This window comes from Nilaparvata lugens, chromosome 4 (assembly GCF_014356525.2).
Source record: "Nilaparvata lugens isolate BPH chromosome 4, ASM1435652v1, whole genome shotgun sequence".
In the NCBI taxonomy this organism is placed as follows: Eukaryota; Metazoa; Arthropoda; class Insecta; order Hemiptera; family Delphacidae; genus Nilaparvata; species Nilaparvata lugens.
This window is the reverse complement of record NC_052507.1, coordinates 26576199-26594937: the sequence shown is the minus strand read 5'-3', so window position 1 is coordinate 26594937 and position 18739 is coordinate 26576199. Positions and strand designations below refer to the sequence as shown.

The 18739-nt window shown below is 32.5% G+C and overlaps 1 protein-coding gene and 1 long non-coding RNA gene across 2 annotated transcripts; one reads left to right on the top strand and one right to left on the bottom strand.

The window, feature by feature from the left end:
- The first annotated feature begins 1825 nt into the window (after positions 1 to 1825).
- On the top strand, positions 1826 to 15218 carry LOC111044557 (UDP-glycosyltransferase UGT5). The gene is given in 7 exon segments (XM_039427210.1): positions 1826 to 2307; positions 6405 to 6541; positions 6544 to 6657; positions 7398 to 8002; positions 8875 to 9097; positions 10724 to 10943; positions 14643 to 15218. Coding segments are annotated over 6 exon segments (1605 nt in total). The 5' UTR covers positions 1826 to 2307; positions 6405 to 6408; the 3' UTR covers positions 14953 to 15218.
- On the bottom strand, positions 15067 to 18327 carry LOC120351125. The gene is made up of 2 exons (XR_005571181.1): positions 18186 to 18327; positions 15067 to 15363 (listed from the first exon to the last, which is right to left on the bottom strand). It is a non-coding gene; the product is annotated as an uncharacterized LOC120351125 (long non-coding RNA).
- Between the last annotated feature and the right edge of the window lie 412 nt (positions 18328 to 18739).

Sequence of the window (18739 nt, the reverse complement as noted above, 5' to 3'; positions counted from 1 at the left end):
TTACATAATATGAAAACAGTGCATTGCTTGAAGGCAAAACTAATATTTAAAATAAAAATAATTTATGGAAGCATTTGTGTATTTAATTCTATAAAACAGAAAAAACTCACAATGTTTTGTAGAAATATAAAAGTTATTCAATTCAATTAACAAAAATAAACTTACAATCATAGATGATATTGTTTTTAAAAAGGTTTCAGGTACTTTGATTGGAAGCTTTCTTTCAGGAATTAAAAAGGTATCATCGGCGAAAAGAAAACTCTATTTACTAAATAAATTTATTTCAAAGTGATTAGCCTATTAATACTTTCCAATTATTATTTAAAATAATATAGCATATCAGTACTTCTAATAACCTATGTATCATTTCATTTGGATATGACTAGTATCAAACTTACATTAATGTAGACTACAATTTCGAATTTGATAAGTATTATGAAAAATATATTTTATTTTTTATTCAACCTGGTCCTACTTTCCTACCAATTCCACTCAGCCTTCCTCAGCAATTGTGTTGAGATGAACACACATATTCAAACTTTCAAGAGAATATCACGGACGTAATACTAATCTTCTTAATTACTTGATAACATAAAAAATTCCATTGCCTTAACAATTGAATTGATTTTTCAATAAATACTCATTTATTTCAGTAATCATTACCAAGGAATATTGATTTTCAATACATTTTCTGTGTCCTCTTCATTTCCATATCCTGTAAAATGTCCAATACCAAATCATCGATTGAACAGTGATCAATCTGAAAATGCTATCTACATAGGTAGCCTAGGTAGTAAAACTGTGAACCCCAACTTAAATATTGTGGAAATAATTAAATTGTTTCGAGTAAAATTTCATTTTAATGAACAATTAAACAACCGACTAATCATTCTAACGGATAGATAAATTTCTATTCACAGTTGATTATGAATTAAACTTTAAAAACATAAATATTCTATTGCTACCCACCATTATTTCATAGCAACTGCGAATATTAACTGAATTTGTCATTATTTATACAATTTTTAAAATTACAGAAATAATTGTGAGTGAAGTTGCTGCATATAAGAGCCCTCTCCACTAATTTACATTAGATCTTCACCTATAGATTGAACAAAGATGAGTAGACATACGGTATATCTGTTCAATCACAGATGAAAATAAATTAGAGATTGATTCAATTCGTAAGCTAATGAATATATAAATAATTATTAAACGAGAATCTAAATTAAATACTGTCATAAATCCAAATACTTCTGCTACTTCAAATATTGTAGAGACAACGGGGAGAGTACCGTACTACAGACAACGGGAACAACAGCTAGAGAGAAATCCGATGAGATTTGAATTTGATAATGATTGTTATTAAGGATTATTTATTGACAATAGCTCAATTGCTAAGTCTCACGAATTTTTCCAATTCTTCTATTAGTCCACCCATTATCCTATGTTAAGTAAAAATCTACTGTTTCAACTCGATGGATTAATGCATACAGAAAAATAAAACAAAACGTCATTAGCAGCGTATTTTCGAAATTTGTCAGCACCCAGTTTGAGAATTCCAATAATCGGGAGTTCAATTTCGGTGAAGTAACATGTAGCATGCAGCAATTGGTGTGTGGTGAGAGTTGCGGGACCCTCCGTAATTCTATGTGATTATGTGTAATCTCGCAGCTCTTCGTACCGGCCGGGCGGAACTAGCTGAGGAAACTTATTACTCAATTCCAAAAGACAAGTTCAACATCATCTCTCCGTCTCTCATTGCCAGATAAACGAATAACAACGATTTTGTGGAGGGGGAAGAGGACGTTCCAGAGGTTGTCCTAAGCACTAGAGTTGCCGGCATCCACTAGAGTTAGAACTAGAAGAGCAACGACCGGCTCAATAGAACTTGAAATAGAGCTCAGCTCTCAACTCTCAACTACATTTCAAATCACTTTCATACTCTGTTCGATTGTTGTGCAATAGACCTACGCTAGTTTTTATCTCGCCGGTTCTCCTACTGCCGATTGGAGTGCCTCCTAATCTGACACAACAAATCAATATCAAAAACAATATAAATACAGTATTTTGGTTTAAACATTTTTTTTGTGAAATTGAACTTTGAGTTTATCATGTGTGAAGTTTCGCCAAAAATCTGATCACTATAATCTCAAGTAGTGTATTGTGTCGGTTCAAAGATGAAAATATAGAGTGATTTTCACTCATTAATTTATTATTTACTGTGTCAAGTTGTGTTGTAAAGAAAGTTTTAATTATTTGGAAAAAGTAAAATAGGCCTAATTCTAGGAAGCTACGCTCCAGAAGGTAAGTTATTACTTATTCCTATTTTATGTTCGAAAATGTGAATGATAGTCCAAGATGTATAACACAAATCACAAGATCATTAAATATGATCAATGAACATTATTACATCAGTCATATTTGTATAATATAATGTTTGAATATAAATGAATGCTTGATGAATATAAATGTTTTGGTGAATGATAGTCCAAGATGTAGAACACAAATCACAAGATCATTAAATATGATCATTGATCATTATTACATCAGTCATATCTGTATAATATAATGTTTGAATATAAATGAATGCTTGATGAATATAAATGTTTTGGTGAATGATAGTCCAAGATGTATAACACAAATCACAAGATCATTAAATATGATCAATGAACATTATTACATCAGTCATATTTGTATAATATAATGTTTGAATATAAATGAATGTTTGATGAATATAAATGTTTTGGTGAATGATAGTCCAAGATGTAGAACACAAATCACAAGATCATTAAATATGATCAATGAACATTATTACATCAGTCATATCTGTATAATACAATGTTTGAATATAAATGAATGCTTGATGAATATAAATGTTTTGGTGAATGATAGTCCAAGATGTAGAACACAAATCACAAGATCATTAAATTAATATGATCATTGATCATTATTACATCAGTCATATCTGTATAATACAATGTTTGAATATAAATGAATGCTTGATGAATATAAATGTTTTGGTGAATGATAGTCCAAGATGTATAACACAAATCACAAGATCATTAAATATGATCAATGAACATTATTACATCAGTCATATTTGTATAATATAATGTTTGAATATAAATGAATGTTTGATGAATATAAATGTTTTGGTGAATGATAGTCCAAGATGTATAACACAAATCACAAGATCATTAAATATGATCATTGATCATTATTACATCAGTCATATTTGTATAATATAATGTTTGAATATAAATGAATGTTTGATGAATATAAATGTTTTGGTGAATGATAGTCCAAGATGTAGAACACAAATCACAAGATCATTAAATATGATCAATGAACATTATTACATCAGTCATATCTGTATAATATAATGTTTGAATATAAATGAATGCTTGATGAATATAAATGTTTTGGTGAATGATAGTCCAAGATGTAGAACACAAATCACAAGATCATTAAATATGATCAATGAACATTATTACATCAGTCATATTTGTATAATATAATGTTTGAATATAAATGAATGCTTGATGAATATAAATGTTTTGGTGAATGATAGTCCAAGATGTATAACACAAATCACAAGATCATTAAATTAATATGATCATTGATCATTATTACATCAGTCATATTTGTATAATATAATGTTTGAATATAAATGAATGCTTGATGAATATAAATGTTTTGGTGAATGATAGTCCAAGATGTAGAACACAAATCACAAGATCATTAAATATGATCATTGATCATTATTACATCAGTCATATTTGTATAATATAATGTTTGAATATAAATGAATGTTTGATGAATATAAATGTTTTGGTGAATGATAGTCCAAGATGTATAACACAAATCACAAGATCATTAAATATGATCATTGATCATTATTACATCAGTCATATCTGTATAATATAATGTTTGAATATAAATGAATGTTTGATGAATATAAATGTTTTGGTGAATTTTTCGCAGTATTGATAAAATAAGGAAACCCCATTATTAGACAAGAATGATAATGCAGGCCTATACCGGTACTACAGAATGATATAGGATGTCGTCAATGATAATAGCCTACAGTACTATAATATAAATAGAAATGATCATCAAGTTGAAATATTGGAATGAAGCCAGTTTTACACTTGCACAACTTCAGAGCAACTTTTTCTAGCAGATTTATTAACTAAATTATTTTATCAAACTACTGTACTGAGTTCAAATAAATTTGTTTCCTCCCATGCATGTCACTCATCAAGAACAATATGTTATAAGTATATAGAATAGTAAAATAAAATAATAGAAATCAGAGTACGAGAATTTATACAATATTGTAATTGTATAATATCAATATTATCGTTAAGTAGTGTAGATACAGTTAAAAATCGGATAAAGATTATGATAGTAGATTTAGCCTTGTACTTGATTAAACTTGAAGCAGTCACTAAGTCAGTAGGTAGTCTTCAGGAGACATTCACATTGCTATTGAAAATAGGTTTTTGTATTTTTATTTTGGCCTACAACTAAAATGAAGAATGCATATTCTTAATTTGCAGTAACGCCCCAGGAGAGATTAATTATAACGATTCGATAGCAATCAAGGAATTGTACATTAACTTTAGTACGCTTGTTTTGACGCCCAAGGAAATTTTATGTTTAGATTTGCGCGAGGTGCGAGGGTTAATGTCCTCGGAAATACCTTGCATAAATCAAATATCAAATAGGGAAAGATCAATATAAATATTTTTGAAACTGTTATCAAATTGTGAAGACTTATACTGAAAATCTGAAAGGGAAATTTTATTTTTCAAATTCCCAATCTTACCTGCATCAAATAAGCTCATATCTTTCAATTTTTCATTGATATTAAGCTTTCAAAGTTAAATTCATTTCTAGCCGGAATAGTAGTTAGACATTCCGTTGTTTTCAGAAGATATTCTCTAGTAGTGGATAATTATTGTGGAAGATAAACCAGAAAAACTGGTTGGGTTTGATGGGCAGGTAAAAGGTAAGGGATAGGATGGAGAATAGAAAAAAATGAAGTTGATACATAATATGAGAATAATGGGAAAACACTCTGAAGAAAAAGAATGAATGGCGTCGCTACTATAGCGTACGGTAGTCTAGTTGTATCCTATTAAGCGAGCAATTTCTGTATATCTGTTTATATTTTTCTATTTTTATATCTGGTTATCGGGCTATCTGGTTATATGGTTATTTATGTTCAACGGATCTCGAAAACGGCTCTAACGATTTTCACAAAATTTGGAATATAGTAGGTTTATGATATCAAAATTCGATTGCACTAGGTCTCATCCCTGGGAAAACTCGCTGAAAGACATGAAAAGGATAAGTCATCCTTGGAAAAACAGATGATGATTTAGTCGTCTGTCAATAACAGAAGATGCGTGTGCCTGTGTGGGAGATCAGCTGTGTAATCAATTAGCTTACCGTAGCTCGCGAGAAATCTAGAAATTTTAATTTTTCTAAAAGTGAATTTGATGCTCTCAACTTATTATATCATAAGGCAGGCATTGAGAACTATTCAATCCGATGATTTGATTAGTGACTGAGCTTACGAGTACTTGATAAAAATTATGAGGAAACATCCAAAAAGCTATCAAGTTATGGTGATGCCATTAGACGCAGTAGATCACCAATAGGCCTACAGCTTCTACTGCATAACTTACCTTGCCGATTGAGCCAACAAATCAAAGTAATTATTAAACAAATAAAAAGTATATAAGAAAGGCGGAATGGAGTTTTCCTGGATGACTAGCAGAAACGTGTAGGCAGGTAGGCACTTTAGTGGCCATGAAAGTGAAGAGAATTGATGTTAGCAGAAGAGACAATTAGCTCTCACGCAAGGTCATAACACAAATACAAACATTGACAATCGGAGAGCCTCAGTTCATAATGATGTACAAACAGAATCAGTAAATTGAGATCGTCTGAAAAGCCATATTCAAGATAGATAGGACCAATATCTTTTAAGCATTTGTTTATGCATCCAATGCATGTAATGAGTGAACGACTGAATCTAGGATTAGCTTTAAAATAACAATTTTAAAGAAATAAGTGATTTGGGTGTCAAAGATTGAAAAAAATAGAAGAGTGACTGTTTCAAGTTCTGATCAAATGCCTTTCTGAACGTATAATAGTTATTATCGTTAATTGCAAATAAAGGAAATGCATAAGGTACTGTAGATTAAAAATCTAATATCTTTATCTTGGACCATTATGATCACATAACGTCACAAATCCTTATATTTGATATTCATCTATTAAATACATTGGTTTTTTCAACCTACTCTACATGATAATTCAACATAAATATTCATTTTTTCTGTTTCTATGATATTCAATTCTACACAATATATGTTCCTTTTTTGCAGAAAAATGAAGCGAGCGTTTTCAGTGTTGAAATGGCTTGTTGTGGCCATAGTCGTTGGTGAAGTTGATGCGGCGAGAATCCTATCAGTATGCACTCTGAGTGCTAAAAGTCACCATTACATAGTCCAGCCGGTATTGAAAGAGTGGTCCATCGTGGACATGAGCTCACCTTCATCACCACCATTCCAATGAACATGAAAGCACCCAATTTTAGAGAAATTGTGGTCAAGACCGATTTCGAAGAAAAAATGAAAGGTATGTCAAATTTATCTTTGTTAAAATCTGCTCATTTATTGGTACCATGATGTTGTGTCAGACATGTATTTTCATTTACTGATTAGAGGAAAGCGGTAATTTGCGGAATTATGTATAAGTATAACGCAATGCTGTTTATCAGTCACTTCAAAATATTCATATTCCAAATATAATTGCCTGCAGTAGAAGTGGCAACATAGCACCGACTCATATCACTCAAGCCAACTGTGAGGTTTCTAAATAAGTACTCCTGGCATTGCACTATTAGCAGTGCTTCCACCTGAATGGTCTTGACTTTTTTAGATCATAGAAATATAGAGTATAAATAAGAGCATATAACACAATTCATATCACAGTCCAAAAACACGCTGGAGTACGGCAAAGGACCAACTTTATGAAAAAATAATCGTATTAGAAAAAATGGAATGTACTAGCCTAGAGAAATAATTAAAGGTTTATTGCGGATTTTGAAATTCATATAAATCTGGAACCTGTACCGTGATATTGATGATAATGCAGTAATAATAATATATTTAATTATAAGTTATAAGCAAATTGGTGTAAAATGTTTACTTACAATAATGTTAAAATATATGATATAGCCCATCATGTAGAATAATTATAAAAATACTACAGACTACACCAATGTTTCTGTGAGACTATTACGTGATTTATAAATAAAAATTATATACATAATTCATTGAGTACTGTAATCTGCAAATGACTTTTATTTCTTGCAGAAATGATATCATTCGAAAATATAAAGAGCATGAGCGGTACTCAGTATTTCAATATGATAATGTTCTGGCCAATGGGGTGGATGGTATCTGAAGACACGCTGAAACACGCGGAGGTTCAAAAACTACTCAACTCGGAGTCGGAAAAGTTCGATTTGATTATTTTAGAGACGCATTTCGGCCAGGAATCTCTGCTAGGGTTTGGCCACAGATTCAACGCGCCTGTAGTTTCAATAGCAACATTCACCACCTTCGTCTTTATTGACGAGTTCGTCGGAAATCCTTTCGGAGTCGCATACCTGCCATCATTCGACACAAACTACAACAGCAAAATGACATTCGTACAGCGACTGCACAATTTTGTCAGAGCAGTATCTTCTCTGGCATGGGGATATGCCTTCTATTTGCCCAAACAAGATGGAATTATGAGAAAGTACTTCACCCACAAAGGAGCCGAGAATATGCCTTACATCGCTGACATGATCAAGAACATTTCGCTGGTCATCATAAACAGTCAAGAAAGCGTCGACTATGCACGACCTTTGGTGCCTAATGTCGTCCAAGTGGGAGGACTCCACATTGCCAATACTACTAAGCCACTCCCACAGGTACGACAATTTACACTTCACAGTATAAATCTATAATTTAGATATTACAATAGCCTTTAACATTGATAATAATTTGGACTGTTGCTCTCTTTTAGTCATATCTATATGATTTATAATAAATTGTATTGATGAATAGATGAATTAATACGGTTATTTATAAGGAATTCTGACAGTTCAAACTGAATCTCACGATACGGATATTACAGTATATTTGAATCAGTATCACAGTGGATAATAGATCAACCGACTAACAAATTGAAATGAGGATTCAAATAAAAATATTGATTGAAAAACATAAAATTCAAATAATAAAAACTACCGATGAAAGAATACACCCTAAAGTATTTTTTTAGTTATTGCTCGACATGTTGAAGATAAGAGTATAAATTACATCAAGAACTGAAATTTCTTACTAATTCTAACGCGATTTATAGAATCTTTAGTGAATCTAACGACTTCCATATAAGATTCTCCATTTTTCCAAATAAAAATTGGTTTAAACATTCAACTGCATCACTTTAGATGAAGGATTAATTCTTCAAATGAATAGCATTAAGTTGTCTTTACTTCAATAATATAACGACAAATGCAGTAAACTCGTTTTTCTTGTAGCTTCGAATTGTTAATAGTGGTTACAGTTCAAGGCAACTTGAAAAATGACTGTCTGTCAAATTGATCCACTAAAAATAATCTCAATGAATTCGTAAAATTTCATAGCTCTTAATGATAGCTTCCTTTCTTGATCACGTTCCGCAGCATTGTTAATTTTTCTCATTTGTTATTAGTACCTGGTTATGGCTTTTTGTAAGAACTACTTACGTTTTTAGTGATCTACTTACTTCAAAATGCAATAATTCATTTGAAAATTACAGGACCTGAAAAAGTTCCTTGATGAGTCGAAACACGGCGTTATTTACTTCAGTTTCGGCACAGTAGTGCCGAGTCACCAATTGCCAGTGGAGATGAGGGATGCATTTGTAAAGTCATTCGCAAAAATAAAACAAAATGTTCTGTGGAAGATTGATGTCACTTCAATTCCTGGTTTACCACCTAATGTGAAATTGGCTAAATGGCTTCCTCAGCAGGATGTTCTAGGTAAATATGTAATTTTTATGAGAACAATACATCACCTTGCTAATTTAAAATACTAGAGTGAGTGCCCTTTATTGATTGCATCTCACTGAGTTTATATTTTATTAACCTTTTTATTATAAGGCGGGGCTCACACCGGGGCGATACGCACAGACAAATACTAGAAATATAAAGGGAGGCGATAAAAATGGTTTAAACCGGCGTGATTTTCAGCTTCTCAGAACAGAAAAAAAACTCCTCAAGTGTTACTTGCAGTCGGTCATAGATTGCTTGCAATTTTATAGAGGTTCATCATAAACTGTCAGCATTATCTATAAATTACATCCATACTGCTCATTCAACGAATGCTGACTTGAGCTCATACTTGTGACAAGTCACAAACCTGTTCAGAATGAAAAAAAATGATGACTAATTGTTTCACTCCACATTTCTTTCGTGCCGATTCATCGCTTCCTGTTTGAACCCCCTTGCGATTTATCTTGTCTACATTTCCTCGGCAATTTACACCCTTGGAAATATAGCGCCGGTATGAACCCCGCATAATATAATAACAATAGTGAACAGTTCAACTACTATTATTTAATGCGATGTCTATAGGTCTTCAGTGCCATGGTTATTTCTGTATTACAAAGCAAATCTCTATTGTGATATTACCACTTTGAAATAATGATGAATGAATATTGTAATTTGCTATTACAATATTTTAATATTTGTATTGTAATAATATGCTATGAAGTTTATATATAATAAGATTTATAAGTATAGATTCAATAAAAGAAGGCAGAATGAATTTAGGTGATGATATGAGTCTGGCAATTACAAATCTCTTTGAAGCTTTGAAGCCAACACTTCAAGAAATGAAGCATACCAATGCACCGAAAAGAATTCACGCCCCAAAACGCACAAATTAATCCATCCCAATCACAAAATAAGCCACCTCAAAGACTCCTACTCTGATCGCCCACATAAATTATGAACAATATAATATAGAACCATATCAAGTCTATTCTACCCATATCCATCGCCTAACAAGAAAAAGAAAATGATGCCAAGAAATGCACCAAGAAAAAGATTTAAGCTTATTTATCTATCAACAATTCGTCAGGCATTTTCAATAATCATCGTCTTCTGAACGGTACTATTATTAGAATTTTAATGATAGTTAATTATTGGAATGAAAACGGAAGTTTTTTGTTTGGGTTAATAGTCGAATAATCACCCAAACAGGTTTAGGAACCAAATAAACGTTTACGTATCCCCATACAAACAATTGTTATCAAAATAAAGTCTTCGATAAATGATTACAGCACTTTGATTTTATCAACAGAAAATTTATTTGATTGCAATCAGTCTGCCAACAAATCCACCAGGAGAGATTTATGACGGTTGACACAATCAGTGCTATGTATAGAGTAATACACTATGAAATTAACGTTTGATAAACTGAAAACGACTTGAATAAAAAATGTAGCATTTAACATTAATCCATGTAGTAGAAGTAATAGTATGTAATGATTTGGGAATAACAACAATACAATCTTATTGCTATTGTTAGTCTTATTGTTGATTCCATCGAATGTACCTAAGTAAATACTTGGTGAATAATTATGAATTTTGTATGGTTGACAGCACACCCGAACATCAAAGCGTTCATCACACACGGCGGCCTGCTGAGCCAAATGGAAGCAGTCTACAACGCACTTCCCCTCATTGGCGTTCCGTTTTTCGGCGATCAGTTTGTGAACGTAGAACGCGCCAAACAGTCCGGATTCGCGCTTCCCATCTACTCGGACAACATCACCGAGCAGTCGGTCTCTTGGGCTCTCAAACAAGTCTTGGAGAATCCATCGTGAGTGTGAAAATCAAACTACAGCTCGATTATTTAGTTCTTAAATAGGGAAGGTAATGTTTTCCCAACCGATGGAAATATTCTTCGATCTAGGAAATTGACTCGTTTGTCATTAGGAATGACGACAGCAGCTGCTATATGGTGCTATATACGAATATGACTAAAGTGCTATCATGGATAACATTGTTCTTATTTAGTAAAACACTAGAGTGCTGAAATTGGTGTATTTTTTAATCAAGTATATATATTATACATAAGCACTCATAGGCTAACAAAATAATTTGTAACATTTGGGTTGCCCTGAGAAGGAATTTTTTGGCCTATGTAGCCGGGAGACATTGCTGTATCCGATCTGCAAAACCTGAGCATCAAATAGAGAATTCATAATCCACTCAACACCTTATGCGCAATTTAATTAATCAACTTCATTATCCTTTGTAATTTCAAAACTGTTTAGAAAACTTTAAAACTTCATAGAACACTTTGAGGTTGGAATATATTCGTAAACTTGATTTTGAAATTTCTTCATGATAATTTTTTTTAAATATTTTTTTTATTTAAAGCAAAATAAATAAGCTGTTTTGGAACAGCTGTTCTTAAAATCAATGTTCTATTTGCAATCAGCTACAACCTATGAGTATTAGTTCTCTCCTCATAAAACAACAAATTTTTTTGATGTAATGTACTACATAAGAATACATTTTATCCAACTTTTATTTAAATTTAGTTTACACAGCTTACATCATTTTTTTCAGAATTAAATTCTCTACAATTTTTATTGCGAAAATTATTTGTTTCCTGGTTATCAAAGAAAGTTATTGGGCATCAAACGTAGAAGTCTGTGTTTTTCTACTTAGCTTTTCTGCATATTTCAACTTTTTTCTCAAAAACTACTCACACTACAGATTCTAGACTAGTTTTATTCAATTTTTCAGATAATTTTCCATATGAATCCAGCATAAGTTTTTCAAAAACTAGTCCCCAAACAATTCAGCATCGGTGTATTTCACCAGAGGAACAGAATTCCGGGCGAAATCTTTCACCCTGTATAGCTCGCTAATAAAGCGTTTATGGATATATGTTTATAGGAACTTTTTTTCTTATTTTATTTTTTCTTTATTATTTTACCATAATTATGAATCACCCTGTATAATAAGATTTATAAGTATAGATTCAATAAAAGAAGGCAGAATGAATTTAGGTGATGATATGAGTCTGGCAATTACAAATCTCTTTGAAGGTTTGAAGCCAACACTTCAAGAAATGAAGCATACCAATGCACCGAAAAGAATTCATCCATCCCAATCACAAAATAAGCCACCTCAAAGACTCCTACTCTGATCGCCCACATAAATTATCAACAATATAATATAGAACCATATCAAGTCTATTCTACCCAAATCCATCGCCTAACAAGAAAAAGAAAATGATGCCAAGAAATGCACAAAGAAAAAGATTTAAGCTTATTTATCTATCAACAATTCGTCAGGCATTTTCAATAATCATCGTCTTCTGAACGGTACTATTATTAGAATTTTAATGATAGTTAATTATTGGAATGAAAACGGAAGTTTTTTGTTTGGGTTAATAGTCGAATAATCACCCAAACAGGTTTAGGAACCAAATAAACGTTTACGTATCCCCATACAAACAATTGTTATCAAAATAAAGTCTTCGATAAATGATTACAGCACTTTGATTTTATCAACAGAAAATTTATTTGATTGCAATCAGTCTGCCAACAAATCCACCAGGAGAGATTTATGACGGTTGACACAATCAGTGCTATGTATAGAGTAATACACTATGAAATTAACGTTTGATAAACTGAAAACGACTTGAATAAAAAATGTAGCATTTAACATTAATCCATGTAGTAGAAGTAATAGTATGTAATGATTTGGGAATAACAACAATACAATCTTATTGCTATTGTTAGTCTTATTGTTCATTCCATCGAATGTACCTAAGTAAATACTTGGTGAATAATTATGAATTTTGTATGGTTGACAGCACACCCGAACATCAAAGCGTTCATCACACACGGCGGCCTGCTGAGCCAAATGGAAGCAGTCTACAACGCACTTCCCCTCATTGGCGTTCCGTTTTTCGGCGATCAGTTTGTGAACGTAGAACGCGCCAAACAGTCCGGATTCGCGCTTCCCATCTACTCGGACAACATCACCGAGCAGTCGGTCTCTTGGGCTCTCAAACAAGTCTTGGAGAATCCATCGTGAGTGTGAAAATCAAACTACAGCTCGATTATTTAGTTCTTAAATAGGGAAGGTAATGTTTTCCCAACCGATGGAAATATTCTTCGATCTAGGAAATTGACTCGTTTGTCATTAGGAATGACGACAGCAGCTGCTATATGGTGCTATATACGAATATGACTAAAGTGCTATCATGGATAACATTGTTCTTATTTAGTAAAACACTAGAGTGCTGAAATTGGTGTATTTTTTAATCAAGTATATATATTATACATAAGCACTCATAGGCTAACAAAATAATTTGTAACATTTGGGTTGCCCTGAGAAGGATTTTTTTGGCCTATGTAGCCGGGAGACATTGCTGTATCCGATCTGCAAAACCTGAGCATCAAATAGAGAATTCATAATCCACTCAACACCTTATGCGCAATTTAATTAATCAACTTCATTATCCTTTGTAATTTCAAAACTGTTTAGAAAACTTTAAAACTTCATAGAACACTTTGAGGTTGGAATATATTCGTAAACTTGATTTTGAAATTTCTTCATGAAAATTTAATGAAGTTGAAAAAATTTAACTTAATTTGAAAAAAAAATAATTAGAAAAAAGGTGATAATTTTAAAAAGTTAAGCTATTGTTTCTCTATGGTATATTGCTATAATGAGTAAAGGCAGGTGAAGGTATGAGGAACGGGGTATAGTGCTACAATCTTGTACAATAATTCTTATATACCCTATGTTAATATAATTTACACCATCCAACTGTAGTACAGATCGTTCGATATTCATTTAATCAAAGAGATTAGATATCACGCTTATTGCTGAGTCAATCAATTTCAAAGAAACGAGTAAAGCTGGATTGCAACATACCAGTGACAGTGAAAGTGACCGGTACAGTAAGAATATTATTCCCATAAGTTCAAATGGGATTATCCACACTCGCTAGGCCGTGTTGGGTGGATACAGTTCAATCTAAACTCATGGAAATTATATTTTCACTGTCGCTGGTCTGTGAGAATCCAGCTTAATTTCTAATTTTTATGGCACTTGGATAATTTAACAGTAAAGTACCATATCAGAATATGTTAATGCGATATTGTCAAGGCCCAACGAGACTGTTTGATTATGGTTCTAATATTAGCGAAAAAAATACACAGGAACTTGAATCATAGAAGTCTCGTAAATCAAGAAAAAGATGTTTCCATACTGCACATGCATAGAAAAGTGTGTTATGTATCAAATTGGGAGTATTAAGTATGTATTTAATGATTTAAATTGATACTTTTGATCCTTAATTAGGTGTAAAATATGTAAAAGCACTACACATCATATAAATTTAATACAAAGTAATAGTTTAATTTACACGCCATGGTATGCATGTCTACTTTCTACCAACCAGGCGGTCTTTTCCTATCCAATAGGAATTAAAATTTGCATGAAAAAGGCCCAATATTCTAGTTTTTAAATGCATGTTTAATTTGTTTAGGTATAAAGAGGCAGCAAAACGTCATTCAGCAATTTTCCGTGACAATCCGATAAAGCAAACAGATAAAGCTGCCTACTGGATCGAATACGTGTTGAGACACAACGGAGCTCCGCACCTGAGATCTGAGGGCCGCAATCTACCTTACTACCAATATCTTCTACTCGATGTTATCGCCTTTATTGTGGCTGTTCTGCTAACAATAATTGCTATTATCTATACATTTTTGAAAATGATTTGCTCACTTTGTTGCGGCACGAAAAAAGATAAACAGCAAAAAAGTAAGCAAGAAAAGAAGAAGAAGCAGCAGTGATTGAAGAAACCGTGTGAATTAAGCCAAGCCAAGTATGAGAGTTGGATGATTAAGAGAAACATATCGTAAAATTGAATATTATTTGAAGAATTTTGTAAAGCACAAAGTGTTTTCACTGTGCAAGTTATAGTGTACTGAGCCAAGATTTATTGTGATTATGTATTGTGGTAAGTGAAACGTTTTAGGGTAACTAGTTAAGATTAAGCAGAATATCTTTATGGATAACTGAAAAAAGTGTGGAATAAATAATAATGTTTCTTCTAAGACTTGAAAGAAATTTTTGCAATATAACCAGAAGCCTCAATTAGTTTGCCTTTTACTTCTAATATGAAAGAAATTTTTGCAATATAACCAGAAGCCTCAATTAGTTTGCCTTTTACTTCTAATATAAGATATTTTATAAAATTAAACCTTAGAGAGTTATGAGAACTAAAGAGCATTCTAGTAAAGTCCGAATTGATATCAAAATTTCTTACAATAATTATAGGATAAGTTACTTCTCTTTTTTAAATTTATTTCACAGATTTGGGTTTACATAGGTTTTTATTTTAAATTCGGGTTAGGATATGGAATTTCTAGGCATTGATAAATGCCAAAATATTGTTAAATGTATAAAGGCGCAACGGCTTAGGTGGTTTGGACATATCTGTAGAATGAATAAGAACAGAATGCCTAAAATAATATTCAAGGAGAGACTACATTCCAGAAGGAAGAGAGGAAGACCAAGAATGAGGTGGGAGGATGAAGTAAGGGACGATCTCCAAAGAATGGGATGTAGAGGATAGAAACGAGTGACAGAGAACCGAGAAGAGTGGAGAGCTGTAGTGGAGACGGCCAAAGCTCATATTGGGCTGTAGGGCTTAAAAAAAATATAAATGGAATTTCTAGAAAAAACATAATTGCAGTATTTTCAAAAGGTTGTATTTTTCAAAGTAAAGGAAGAATTGGAATCAATTTTTTCCAGTTTATTATTTCATGGAAAAACATAGCCTTGTAGACAGTAGTGAACGGGAAAATGAACCTCAAATTAGGCATTAATCACAGTTTTAAACATGCAAAAACATTGAGTAAAAAAACACAATTTTTACATTTGGCCAGCAATCGCTTTGTTATTTTACCAATAAACTGATCAAATTTCAGAACAAAACTTGTAGAAAATTTAATTCTAAACAAAACGGTATGATTAAAGTATACAGAAAGTGAACAGATAATCGATTAAAGGAAGTTTTATTGAAAACTGTAATGTAAAGTTATGCAATAAAATTACAGTAAATGCTCAAAAATGTTGCCATTAACTTCAATGCATCTTTCTGCTCGTTTAAGAATTGCTCTTGTTGCTTTTCATAGTTCTACGGGGCTCTCCTTTAACTGCACAAAGGCTTCATTAATTCGATCAAGTAACGCCTCACGGGAATTTACTTTGACCTCGTAAACATGATCTTTCATCCATCCCCATATGCAGAAGTCCAATGGCGTATGATCTGGTGACCTTGGTGGCCAGTGTATAGGACCACCACGACCGATCCATTTATTTGGGAACTGATGATTTAGATAGGTGGAAACATCATTTGAAAAATGTGGCGGTGCGCCATCATGCTGGAAGTACATCTTGCGTCGCGTTGCAAGAGGAACATCTTCCAGCAATGTCGGTAATTCTTCTTGAAGAAACTGTAAGTACGCCTGACCTGTTAAGCGCTCTAGAGAAATAAACGGTCCAATTAGCTTATCATCAATAACACCACACCATACATTAATGATAAAACGGCATTGAAAGTTACGTTCAATTGTTGCATGAGGGTTCTCTTCTGCCCATGAATGTTGGTTTCGTAAATTGTTGATACCATCACGAGTGAACTGTGACTCATCGGTAAATAAAATGTACTTGAAGAGTTGACGATAATTGACTAACCAATTGCAGTACTCCAAGCGATGTTCATTGTCTCCTGGTTGTAAATGCTGTACTTTTTGTTTATGGTAGGGATAAAGGTTGTTCTTATTAAGTGTTCTCCAAACTTTACTTTGCGAAACCCTAAACCGCTTTGAAATACGTCTTGTACTAATACCTGGACTACGTTCAACAGCAGCAATAATGTTTTCTTCTACATTAACATCATGTTGGCGAGGGCGGTCAGACTGGATCTTTACGCTTGGAAGTGATCCTGTTTCCCGTAACGTACGAAATGTAGAAATAATGGTTCTAGCATTTGGAATTCTACGATAAGGGTAACGTTGTCTGTATTCTTCCACAGCGATTGTAGCATTGCCTTCACATACACCGTAAATAAACACCATATCGGCGTATTCTTCAGTTGAAAATAAGTATGGCATTACTACTCCAACAATTTAATAATTACTATGGACAAAACAATGCTAACACGGACTAAAATTCAATACGACGAACAGAACAATACACACGTGGACTAAAACTCAGTTGTTACCTCTCAAGGAATTAAAATTCTACATTTCAAATCACATCATTGTTGATCAGCTGTTATTGTAGTGCCAACTTATGAAAAACAAATTATCCGCTCAACATGTGTATTTTTTTTTATTATTTATGTTTGTTGTTTATGTTTATTTCTTTATTTTAAAACTGTGTTTTAATATTATTTTATTTTGAAATTTTAGTAAAAAAATTAAGGTGTTAAATTTAAGTAAAAATCATTAACTTTTTACAGATCTTTAATAAGAAATCAACAGAGTTATTGTCGGCCAAATGAAAAACGTGTGTTGTTCTGTTTTCAATAAAACTTCCTTTAATCGATTATCTGTTCACTTTCTGTATACTTTAATCATACCGTTTTGTTTAGAATTAAATTTTCTACAAGTTTTGTTCTGAAATTTGATCAGTTTATTGGTAAAATAACAAAGCGATTGCTGGCCAAATGTAAAAATTGTGTTTTTTTTACTCAATGTTTTTGCATTTTACACTGGATTACTCAAAAACTACTCATCTTACAGTTCTGGGACCTGTTCTAATCAATTTTTCAGGTAAAAAACCATAAGAAACAATGGCATTTGCCCCTAAATTTAACTTCCCAGAATTTCAGAGAGTCTTCATTTACTCAGCGGAACTGAAATCCAGGCGAAATCTTTAACCCTGTATAACTCGCTAACGAAACATTTCCGGACCTATGTTTATATAAGTTTTTTTCATTATTTTTACATATAGAATGAGCTCTCAAAGTTACCGCATATCCTCGTGAATCACCCTGTATTTTATAAAATTAAACCTTAGAGAGTTATGAGAACTAAAGAGCATTCTAGTAAAGTCCGAATTGATATCAAAATTTCTTACAATAATTATAGGATAAGTTACTTCTCTTTTTTAAATTTATTTCACAGATTTGGGTTTACATAGGTTTTTATTTTAAATTCGGGTTAGAATATGGAATTTCTAGGCATTGATAAAAGGCCAAAATATTGTTAAATGTATAAAGGCGCAACGGCTTAGGTGGTTTGGACATATCTGTAGAATAAATAAGAACAGAATGCCTAAAATAATATTCAAGGAGAGACTACATTCCAGAAGGAAGAGAGGAAGACCAAGAATGAGGTGGGAGGATGAAGTAAGGGACGATCTCCAAAGAATGGGATGTAGAGGATAGAAACGAGTGACAGAGAACCGAGAAGAGTGGAGAGCTGTAGTGGAGACGGCCAAAGCTCATATTGGGCTGTAGGGCTTAAAAAAATATAAATGGAATTTCTAGAAAAAACATAATTGCAGTATTTTCAAAAGGTTGTATTTTTCAAAGTAAAGGAAGAATTGGAATCAATTTTTTCCAGT